Source organism: Eucyclogobius newberryi, unplaced genomic scaffold, assembly GCF_026437365.1.
Source record: "Eucyclogobius newberryi isolate DKJ021-1_F unplaced genomic scaffold, fEucNew1.0.hap1 SCAF_7, whole genome shotgun sequence".
In the NCBI taxonomy this organism is placed as follows: Eukaryota; Metazoa; Chordata; class Actinopteri; order Gobiiformes; family Gobiidae; genus Eucyclogobius; species Eucyclogobius newberryi.
This window is the reverse complement of record NW_027316389.1, coordinates 25,717,186-25,729,576: the sequence shown is the minus strand read 5'-3', so window position 1 is coordinate 25,729,576 and position 12,391 is coordinate 25,717,186. Positions and strand designations below refer to the sequence as shown.

The 12,391-nt window shown below is 40.4% G+C and overlaps 1 protein-coding gene across 1 annotated transcript; it reads left to right on the top strand.

Annotated features, from left to right (window-relative positions):
- The first annotated feature begins 10 nt into the window (after window positions 1-10).
- On the top strand, window positions 11-6,862 carry LOC140348456 (potassium voltage-gated channel subfamily A member 1-like). Its single transcript, XM_072434390.1, has 2 exons — window positions 11-743; window positions 1,264-6,862. Exon 2 carries the CDS (start codon window positions 1,467-1,469, stop codon window positions 2,943-2,945), a length of 1,479 nt encoding a protein of 492 aa, XP_072290491.1. The 5' UTR covers window positions 11-743; window positions 1,264-1,466; the 3' UTR covers window positions 2,946-6,862.
- Window positions 6,863-12,391: the final 5,529 nt, after the last annotated feature.

Sequence of the window (12,391 nt, the reverse complement as noted above, 5' to 3'; positions counted from 1 at the left end):
CAGGAAACACACTCCTATGAGAACGTTTTGTAAGATAACCAGGATGGGATATTTCTCTGCATTTTGCCGCGATTGCGCCAGTGCTGGTTCTCTGGAGCTGTTTGTGTGGCGTGTGGGGGAACTTGTGGCGGCGTGCTTTAGTATGGAGCAGTCTGCATTGCGTCGAAAGCCTCCAACTCCTCCTCCTTCGACCCCCTCTCCTGCTCGCATCTCCTCCCCAACTCTCGCTCCATTCACTTCCTCGCACTCGTATGTTCAGTGCACATCAAAACATGTCTTACATTGGTGAGAAAACATTTGGACTCCCCGTTGGCTGCGCTCTACAGTTTCCCAAGTCCCATATTCTTGAGCTCTTCGCGGAAAGTGATCGCGCTTTTCTCTATTGTGGCAGCAGATTTCTGCTGATGCAGTGATATCTGGAAATGTCAAGGGCTTGCTCATTGCCCCTTAATGTATCTCCCCCCTGAGTTGCAGAACTGGAGTTGCTCCTGCGCCTATCAGTGCTGTGTTCGGACGCTGCGGTTCTCCCTTTGATTTGTACCGGGTTTTTCTTTGCAGTCCCTTGACTCTCACACGCTCCAGTCTGTCACGGACGCCGGGCAGGACCAGCATGACTGTCACAGCCGCGTATTTTTTACGGAGTGTGATGTGAAGTTGGCAAATGACAGCAGTGAAGCCCTGCGGATGGATGTTTTTACTCCAGTATAAAAGACACTTTCAAGAGCCTCTAACATCAGCTACTGGTAAGAATGGCTGAACCAGCGCCTTTATGTTTTTGTTGCCTGTAACATATAACAGTTATCTGCATTATGCTTACCTGCTAGAGTCTTTACGATGGGACTTAGTTGTAAAAAAAAAATGTATGCGTCACTTTACAGTAGATTAAGCTACAGACCTCAACAGCATAGTGTACATCATGGTCACGTAATTTTAAGGCACAACAATCTCCTCAAAAGATGGGGTATTTACAGCTGACCTATTTGACAAAAACAATATCTAAGTAATGTGAAATTACAGGAAAATACAATTTAAACTACACAAATACAAGAAATCATAACTAAGCTGGATCTGGAGCAGTTATGCTTCTTTTTTTTTAGTAAACACTGTTAATTGTAGCGGAGAGCATCCCGTTCCTAAATAAATAAAGTAAAGATAGTGCTGAGGTAGCAGAAATCTTGCCTGTTTGATCCCATTATTTCTCACTCTCCCCTCCCTTCCTCTCTCCCTCCCTCTCTCCCTCCCTCTCTGTGTTACGGTGAGCAGCGGCAGCAGATGCACTGGGGAGCAGCAATGGTCAAGTCAGCGAGAACCGCAGTGGAGCCGCACTGAGGCAGAGTAGCCAGCCAGCCCCTCTCATCTGGGGACTCTCCAACAATCTAAGTGCTATGGGAAGCTGAGGAGTGGAAAATCCACTTGCTCACTGACAGAATAACCAGCTTCCCTGTTCAGCAACTCCTCTTCCCAAAATGACCGTAGTAGCAGGAGACAACATGGATGAGACCTCGGCTGTCCCCGGTCACCCTCAGGACACTTACCCCCCTGACCACAATGACCATGAGTGCTGCGAAAGGGTGGTCATCAATATAGCTGGTCTCCGTTTTGAAACGCAGTTGAAAACTCTTTCTCAATTCCCAGAGACTTTGCTTGGAAACCCGAAAAAGCGGATGCGATATTTTGACCCACTAAGAAATGAATACTTCTTTGACAGGAACCGCCCAAGTTTTGATGCTATCCTCTACTACTATCAGTCTGGAGGTCGCCTTAGAAGACCAGTGAATGTCCCATTAGATATGTTCTCAGAAGAAATCAAGTTTTATGAACTGGGTGCAGAAGCGATGGAGAAATTTCGCGAAGATGAAGGTTTTATCAAAGAAGAAGAGCGGCCTTTACCAGAGAAGGAGTTTCAGCGTCAGGTTTGGCTCTTGTTTGAGCATCCTGAAAGCTCAAGCACCGCCAGAGGGATTGCCATTGTGTCAGTGATGGTCATTCTCATTTCGATAGTTATATTTTGTTTGGAAACATTACCACAGCTCAAAGAGGATCCAAGGGGACGGATGGAGACTATAGGGAACATTACTGTTTATTACAAGCCAAATATACTCACAGACCCCTTCTTTGTCGTTGAGACACTCTGTATTATCTGGTTCTCCTTTGAGTTGATAGTGCGTTTCCTGGCATGTCCAAGCAAGCCTGCCTTCTTCAAAAACATGATGAATACGATTGACATAGTGGCCATCATTCCTTACTTCATTACCCTGGGCACTGAGTTGGCAGAAGATGAGGATGACACTGAGGGCGTCGGGGAGCAGGCCACATCTCTTGCCATTCTCAGAGTCATCCGTCTGGTTAGAGTGTTTAGGATCTTCAAGCTGTCCCGACACTCAAAAGGTCTCCAGATTTTGGGCCAGACTCTCAAGGCCAGTATGAGAGAGCTGGGATTGTTGATCTTTTTTCTGTTCATTGGAGTGATCTTATTCTCCAGTGCTGTGTACTTTGCTGAGGCAGAGGAGGAAGGGTCCATGTTTGGCAGTATACCAGATGCCTTTTGGTGGGCTGTAGTGTCTATGACAACTGTGGGCTATGGGGACATGGTCCCAGTCACCATAGGAGGCAAGATTGTAGGTTCTTTATGCGCCATTGCTGGAGTGTTGACAATTGCACTTCCAGTCCCTGTCATTGTGTCTAACTTCAACTACTTCTACCATAGAGAAACAGAGGGAGAAGAGCAGGCCCAGCTACTCAAAGTCAGCAACCCTAACATCCCTTCAGAATCTAACTCAAGTCGTCGCAGTTCATCCACTGTCAGCAAATCGGAATATATGGAGATTGATGGAGACATTAATAATAGCATTGACAACTTTAGGGAGGCAAATCTAAGAACTGGTAATTGCACTATTGCCAATCAAAACTGTGTGAATAAAAGCAAGCTGCTTACCGATGTTTAGACAAAGTATTTTTCAAAAATACAAGAGCCAATTATTAATCTGTCCTGCGCTTTATGGCTCTAGGCCTATACTATGCCAAATTATGTAGAATGGAAAATCATCAGTGGTTTAGATTACAGGTAGATAGAATAATTAATTCTAGAGATTATCAATATATAAGTAATAAAATAGAGAATGCATATCCATCAACAGCGCCATAGAGGACTCAGAAACAAGATGTACTTTTCCATCAAACAAGATTAAATCTTTTGCATGGAATTACATTTCTACAAGTCGCACATTGTAGCAGATAAATCTGCAGAGACACACAAACATCTGCAGCCTTTGTACCCGGACATTGACCCTTCGCCTTTCCTCACCTTTCCTGCCCTTCCAAGATCAACTACACAGCAAGCACCTTATTTGGAGGAAGACTGGTCTCTTTGTCGTGGATGTAATAGACTGAATTCTTCTTGCTTTTTGGGACATCTGCAATGCTGCTGTTTTCAAGCAGATACATAATTCTGAAATCACCAAGTGATTCAACGCCATGCCCTTTTGATGCATCACAACACAATGATAAAAGTGAGCTTCCCACAAGCATGACCAGACTTTCCATTTTGATATTGCCATGCATGAAACATATTTCACGCAATGGAAGGATATTCTTTTGGATTCCTCCCTCCACTTCTCCTCATCAATTTTCATACAGTATTGAGTGCACTGAATGAGTTTTTATTGAAGTTTGGCTTTACATGTAAAATTGAATGAAAAATCTTAAGGAATCAGTACATAGATGAGATCATAGCATGACAAAATATTCTGCATTATGATCTATCCACTAAGGTACTTTTGTATCCTGGTATATTTAATGCATGACATGAGTATACAGCTTGTTGCAATTCAGGCACTTCAATGGCCCTTTGTCAGGGACACTAAGGAAATTAAACTCTACCTTTAGGAATTGTGATTGATATATTCCAACAGATTCTGAGGATGCAGATTGTAGTTTAAAAGTAGTCAAGATACAACTTATTAAATGCATATAATCACAATAGGTACAAAATACCAATATTATGTCAATAGTGCAGTGCATGAACTTTCTTTAAACAAAAAAGCATTACATATATATAAATTAATGTTAGAGTTTTTTTTAATTTTCTTTTCAATGGAGGAGGGCATTTTATGAAGTTCATAACACAGATTTTTACATAAGTTGCTAGTGCCTTTATCCCTTTCACTAACAGGCCCAGTGTAAGTGCCTATTGTGTATATTGGTAGACACTGGTTGAGCAAAAATGATTTACTGTCTGTTTTTACAGATTATATAGATGTCCTAGAGACAGCTAAGAAAGTTTGACAGCAGGTGACTGAGGTCGGACAAGCATTGATCCATGACTATCATGCACTTAATTAATCCGTGAAGCAGAAGCGTGTCCTACTTGCATGTTTATGAATTTCCTACACAAACAAATAGAAATTCCATCAACATTTTCATCAAACATTTTTACAATCTTTGTTCCTGATATTGATTTTCCACAACATATTTCTTCAGGGTTTCTACCTCTGTGAGGTTATTGCAAACTTGCTCTAGTGCTGCAAGCTTCAATGCATGCACCTTCCTCTCCCATAAAGCAAAATGGAACCAAAAGTGTAAAACTGCATTTGAGCAGTATTGAATGTGATCTTCCAAAAATATTCTTTTCTTCACGAGGTCTCATTACAAATACCACAGTCATTGCTGCTTTCACAAAAAGCTACGCACAATCAAGTATAAATTAGCAGTGCAATGTAGTTGCCTTCACTAATTTGCTTTTAGGAGTTAGTTAGTTAGTCTGTTTGAACACAACCATTGTGTGTTTAACATCTCTGTGTGTCCAATTTGTCTGAGATCTGTCCTATGGGCATTATTGTGTGAAATGACGGGTGGCTATTATATACGGTATATATTTTTTTGCAAATGTTTTTTGTAATTTATTTTCTGTCTGAGTCATTTTAATTTTATGTGGCCCTTTACATAGGCTTTATGAGCTTGCAGACTTAAAGCAAAACATGAAGAGTACTTGAATAATTTCAGCTGCTGTACAGCTCTAGGATAAACAGATTTTGTAATTCACTGTACTGTACACTCATATCTTGCAGAGCTTCCTGAATATCATTGTCTCTGATTCTCCATAGGCCCTTTGTGGTTCTAGCACAGGACTATGAACTTAAATGTTATGACGTCTCACCTTGTGGAGCTAGAACCTACATCCTTGAACTTGTCTCTAGGAGTTTTAAAAGTATGGCTGTGTCATTAGTTGGAGGTGCTCGTTGGAGTTGATCTTTGTACTGTATTCTGCCACAAGCAAGGTTACAGTTTAGGAACCTTGTTTCAAAGTCAGTATCTCTATTCAAGAGCAAAAAAGAACAGCAGATGCACATCTGTGTCACCAACACTACATAATATTATGCCAGTGTAGTTATAGGATAGTACATATAAGAATAACTTTATATTATCATCAAATGCAGCGACTAGAAAGTGTGCTTTGGTTACAAGCTCCTTGTTGACGGACGCTTACCCCTATTGATGTGTCCTGCAAGACACAGCTGTATGAGGTGAGAAGGACACTGTGAGCTTGCTCCTAATGTTGTCAATGCATCAATGGATGGTGCTATGCATATACATTCAACACAACATGTACTCTTTCAGCAATATGACAAAATGTGCACACATTTTTAGCTGCTTTTACTCACATTCATCACAGAAATATTTCTGTGATGAATGTGAGCAAGCGCTAGACACTGGACACAAGGAGTGAATTTTGTGGAAGCATAATAGTAAAGAAGTGGCTTTAACAAAGAATTTTAAATGTATCCAGTAGTGGCCTGAATTGTGGAAGAGAACATCAAGGTAAAAGAAGAATTTTGTGAGACTACTGAACCACCAGCGGGAGAGGGTGCCTAAATGTGTGTTTAGAGTTTCATTATGCTTCTGTAAACAAGCAAGAGGATTACTATTAAATGAAAAAAGACTCAATGCCATTTAGCTTAACAATAAGATAGATTCAAGTTACCATAATATACTGTTCTTTAAACACACAAGAAATATAACAAACCCAAATCAAATGTACTTTTTTGTGTGTGAAACTCTAATAATGCAACTTTACATTTAGGAAGGCCATGCCATATGTTAGGACTTATCAAAGACAATGCTTCCCGGGGCAGCCCAGTATATTCCTTGTATTCACTGAAAGCATAATGTATAATAATGTGAAAAATAACATGTTTACATCTTGCCAACTTCTAAAGATGAATCTACTCTTCAAACTGCAAAAACTGCATGGTCGATAGAAGACTGCATGAGCTTAGCCTTTCAAATGGTGGATCAGCTACTATACATTGTCAGAAGAAACCCTTGCTTTCATGTGCACAGCCCCGTTCAGAGCTGGACCAGTGCTGACCTCCAGGTGTAAAGATGGCACTGAAGACATGTTGTGTGGAGCTCTTGAATGTGGGCAAGGACATCAAGGGCTAGTTCCTTAAACAATATTTATTACTGGAACAAAGCTTACTGAACAGACTCTTTGTTTGACTGTAATGCGGAATGTGGAGAAATGTCTTAACAGGAGCTCTTTAGTTTTTTGCCTGCTGAGAAGGCATGGATCACAGCTGAATATTGGGATAGTGCGTGCCTCACTCACCACAAGCCTCGCTCCAGTAAAACACAAGATGACAACCTGTCTGAATGTATTTGTTTGTTTTCAAGATGTTTTAGGCTGCTGTAGTAAATGGACTGTCAAATTAACCTATTGCCATCATTGTCATCTTAATTTTTTTCTCTCTTAATTTCTTGGTTGATAATGACATGGCATGGTCTGCAATCTATGCAAGTGTAACTATTTGTTCTATCACATTTGTTTTTATTTTACATTAACTTCAATAAATTTTTAAGGATCTCTTGGTGTGCGCTCATTTTCGATTCTTGGCCTAGAGGTTTATGCGTGTGTGTGTGTGTGTGTGTGCGTGTGTGTGTGTGCGTGTGTGTGCGTGTGTGTGCGTGTGTGGATCGACGGACTGGTATAAATCAAAGAGCCTTGTTGCAGAAGCAGAAAAGTGCTGCAGTGTGCCGTGTTATACCCAACTCACGGTCTCAATCCTAATGTGTCCTCTACCTCATGCTATCCTTTCACTCAGCCCATTAGCAGTGATTCACAGGGCTAAGGTAATGGTCCCGCGCTAATCCGGACGTCCCATGAGAGGAGCGCTTATACCACTGCCATGCATGTTGTTACACACCTCCCCGGGCCTCAGCTTGGATTCACAGCTCTGAAATTGAGCACTTAAATTTTAGAGAGGATTTTTCTTCTTCAGTCCTACTTTATGTGTTACAATGAGAGTAATATTATTATAGGGATGGAAATGTTAAGCCATTTACTACCTTTATATGGATTTTGTATCTATAATCTCAAAAAAATATTAGCTAATTATATTCCTTATTACAATATTTTTAACCAAAGTTATTAATTCATTAATGTGCATTTATTCTCAATAGGAGTTGCAGTTTTAGGAACCCGATGCAGTGAATTTGGGCCTAGTACAACTTGCTCAGTGGATTGATAGTTGCAGGTAACTGATTTTTAATTGAACATAATTGGATATGCTTTATTCTGAAGCTTTATTTCAAGTTGCACTTCAGTACAAAGTCAAATGGACTGCTCTATGACACTTCTATCACAGCACTTGGTGGTTACCTTGGCAATAAACATCTGCCACCTTGACTTTCAATATCAGCTTTAGGTGTAGTTTGATGTGATCTATGTATAAATCAGTCTATCTGCTTTAAAATGTTGTGATGCAGTTTGTACTTCTGAGGTATTCAGAGTCTGTGTTGGTGTTCATTTATAACCTTGTTTCTGTAAGTACTGCAATAGATGGAGGAGCATATAAGAAAGAGTGTACATACAAATCATTATAAACCACTGATGGTCCTTTAAGACTGCACAATACATATTCTCTCCGCGGCCAGGACTCCCCTCAAAGTGAGATTGCAATCTCATTGAGACTTTCCAAGAATACTTAAATAAATAAAACAAACAAACTCATACATATGCATTATGTTTTAATTTAGTATCCAAAATCTGTCTGTTCACTGTCCAACATTGAGTGAGATATCCATGACCTTAGCAGAAGTGAACCTTGTCTTGCTTGTCCTCTGCATTGCCCTCAGGAAATGCAGTACTTGTGGCTCTGCAGGCAGCAGTAAGGGTGGGGTGTGTTGGCGCCGGGCCCATCCAGGCTCTCTCTCTCTCACTGTGTCTCTCTCTTTCTCTCTCTCTCTCTCTCTAGGACAGTGGACAGTACAATCTGACACCAGGTGTTTGGTGACTTCAAAAATGTATCACAACCCTCTGATTGTCTATTCTGAGTCACAGTTATCCCTCACAAATATTGCATTAAAAGGGAAGATACGAAATTCAACTTGTGATTGAACTCTGTGATATTCTTCCCATATGGGAATGTAAAGGCGGTGACAGGTGTCTGTCTACTCTCAATGAGACAGGTGTAATTGAAAGTGTGGTTTAGGCTCCTGTCGTGGTAATCCCTGATCAGCATGTTGGACTAGTTGAAGTGCTGTCGGTTGGTGATGCATTGGCCCTTTATCGAACTGAATGCCTTTGCAACGGCTGTAGCTGCCAGCTGAACACATCCATGATTAATAGTAAATTTCCACAGCTGCTGTACAGTCATTGTGCTCCCTTCAAGGTGTGACTGACTGCAGCCATACTTGTGTTTAAACATGTATTGGCCTGCACATATCACACACAAACAACAACAGATTTTCCTGAGTCAGAAGTTGCTCACTTGATATCCCATGATCAATGCCTCGAGGACAGACTCATCCTGTATCCTCTGAAAATTCTGTTCTTGCCGACCTCATCGAAAACTTCTTTGGCGCTCAGGCCTGATCAGCTGGCCCTGCACAGTATCAGGTGGAGCCTGAGATCAAATCACATGTGTCCCACTGCAGTTCCTCGGACCAAAGCGTACCTGCGAAAGGCCCCATTTCAGCCCAGGCCGTTAACAATTGGAAAAATAGCTTTGGCAGCAGTATTGGATCCTCATGCTGTAGTCAAAGCCCTGAGGCCTCACACCACCCCACCCCCAGGTCCAAACCCAGCCCATGGCCTTCTCTGGCCCACTTCCTCTGCATTACCTCCATCAGGCCAGCTGCTGACACACTTGTTTAATAATTAAGGACATGTCCATAATTTCCTCATCCTTGTGGAAGTCCACAAATGGTCTCTGTGAAACTCTGGCCAAATAAATTTATTTCTGCCTTACTGTGTGTGCGTGCGTGTGTGCGTGTGTGCGTGTGTGGGAGTGTGCGTACGTGTGTGTGCGTGTGTGGGAGTGTGCGTACGTGTGTGTGCGAGTGTGTGGGAGTGTGCGTGCGTCTGCGTGTGTGTTTGTGTCTGATCTATGATCTCTTTTGTTATGCTTGGATATACAATGTACATGTATGTGGCTACGGGCCATTCACATACAAGTTATATTTATTGTATGCACTGTAATGCTGTCAGGGAAATAAAAATATGCTAAATGCAATGGCTTATTCCAACTTTTTATGGATGAGAGAAAACAGTGAACAAATTATGATATGTTATCCAAGATATTTGTGTGTGCTTTGTGGATCTAGCGTCTAGTCTACTGTATCTACAAGGTGTGATATAAATCCAACTACCGGTATATAATAATATATTATAATTATAAACCTCAAACAGGAAAACTGTTTATTCTAAAGAAGCTGGTCCCTGATATTCTATTTTCAATAAAAGTGGTAAAGAAAACAAGTGAATTTATACTGTTGTTAATACCATTATTTCAGAAAAGGGCACTGGAGTATTATTATCAAAATAATGCTGATTCATTTGTGATTTAATAAACATATTGTTTTAGCACCTCTGGTCTATCTGCCCTTGTGAATTGTTCTCATTTTACATGGTTCAGCACAGTGTGCTGTGTCAGCAGTCTTGTCGGAGGAGAAGGTCCAAACTTAACATCACAAAAGCATCGCAGTGACCTTCCTGCTTCAGTTACATCATAACTGAAGGAGCCTGGCAAACACAAAACCACAAAACGGATATAATCTTCACATCATTTGCACAAGTACACACCAACTCAGCATCATTGTTCAGGCAGCATGTTTTCAGCAAGGTCACTACAGCTGGTATCTTCAGGGTCAGTCAGGGCTCATGAGAAAAACTATTTTGTGTTTTTAATATTTGAATCCAAGGTAGTAGTGAAAAAAAAAAACAGTTGAGCATATGAAGTAAAACCTTTAAAAACAAATTCAGACTTATCTCACTAGAAATAGAAACTTCTCTAATCATAGAGAGAAATTCTGAAAGTATATGAGAAAAACACATTCATTGTTGCCTTATTCATGCATCATATTCTGAATTCTGATAGCCTCATGTCATGTCATTTTTTTTGGCCTGTCTTAGACACATTCATCTTTCCTTGGTCAAATGTACAGTAAAAGCTTCTGCAGAGAATAATGTAGAGAATACACTATAAAAAAGAAAAACACACACATTGTACTGGGAGATGCTCTTAAATCAACCTATTGTCTTTCAAAGGAAAACACTGTGTCCTATATCAGAGTCCAGACTGACTGACTAAATGTATGATCTCAAGTTAAAATTTAAGGCCAAACTCAAATATATTCTTTATCTATTTATTTCTACAGTGCAGCAGTGTTAGGAGGGCTGGAGTCTCCACTGGTGTAAGAGAGTGTCAGAGGCTGACAAATGGAGATAGTGCTTTCTGCTGAGAGCAGTCCCCACAGGTTTCCCATGCATGCAGGCAGGAGGCTTCAAAAAGCTTATGAAATAATGACTTATTATGTTAACAAAATAAGTCATGCATGTGGATCTATCACACACATGTATCATTATAGGCATTCAAGTGGCATGTGCCTGGATCATAGATAAATTACTACTCCAAGTCCAAGAAAGAGTAGTTCACACATAGTTTAAATATATACATGTTGTCATATTTGATGAAGCACCTTTTTGTCCAAGTGTGCAGCTCTCAGCATCAGCATCAGCATCAGCATCAGCATCAGCCACTGCAGCGGCTGTGCCCTCTCCAGAAGACCTCGGAGCTGCAGTCTTTGAGGGAAAGCAACATTTCAGCAGTTTACTACAACGAAACCCTGCAGTGGACTGCTCTGTTCACAACATAATGAATATGAAGAGTAAATGCTCATGCATACAACCATGTTACTGATAATAACATTGGTGATCAAGTCACAGTTCAGTTTCTAAGAGTAAAGCTCAAAAGCATTTTAAAATATTATTATTCAAAACAAACCAGAGTTATATAAACTCATTAGTTTTATAGCTTCTGTCAGAAACGGATATCTGTAAATATTGAAGATTTCTGTTGTGTAAGCAATAAACCCACCGAATATGCACAGCAAAGCAGAAAAAAACAACAAAGCAAAACCTCACAATATGCTTAATCAGTAGCGTCTGCTCTGCTGGCCATCTGATTGAAATGAGTTTTGAAATGGGAACATTGTCAAATGGAACGTGATTTTAAAAAAAAGGTTTAGCTACACCTTTTCTGTATCAATTATACATTTTGGGGATGATTCAAATTTAACTGAACTTTGACAGTTTTCAATATGTTGTCAGCCTTTGGGTCAATGTAGTCACTGGAATAATTCAGGAATAAATGGCTCACCTTGCAGAACACATTTTAAATGTCCTTTATTTGTGTCAGAGATGGTGCTGGGGCCACAATGAAAATTAGTAACCTATAGACACATATACCACACTTTTTCTTCCTGTATGAGATGCTGCTGACTCATTGTCGAAGCCCCACACTCCTGTGAATCCTGCATCAGCCATACACTCATGGCTCCTCAAAGGCCTTCATTTACTGAACTTGCACTCACAATCTGACTATGCTGCCTCTTTGCTTAGTCAGTCTACCTCTGAACAGAATGTGCACAAGTAGATAGATATGGATTTGTCCCTTGTCACTGCTGCCCATCACAAGTCTTCATCAGGACAGAAAAAAAACTTGGTGCAAGTGTCTTCTGCTGCTGCTGCTGCAATGAGCGGGGAGTGCAGAGCTGAACACTTTGTCCTAGCTGTACAACTGCAAGCTCAAGAAAAAAAAAATTATATATATATATATATATATATATATATATATATATATATATATATATATATATATATATATATATATATATCATGAACACATGTCCTGTCAATATGGCAGAAAACGGGTCAGTTGAATAAATACAGTAGTAGAGGTGAGTTATAAATAACCATGTGTTAAGTGAAGTTTGACTGCAGAGCTTTGTCAGTGACAGTAAAGTTATCTGCCCTCTAGTGCGGTCCAAAAGAACTACACAATAATGTTCGGCTCCTATGTAGAAAAAACACAGAAGACTAAATATTACGTCA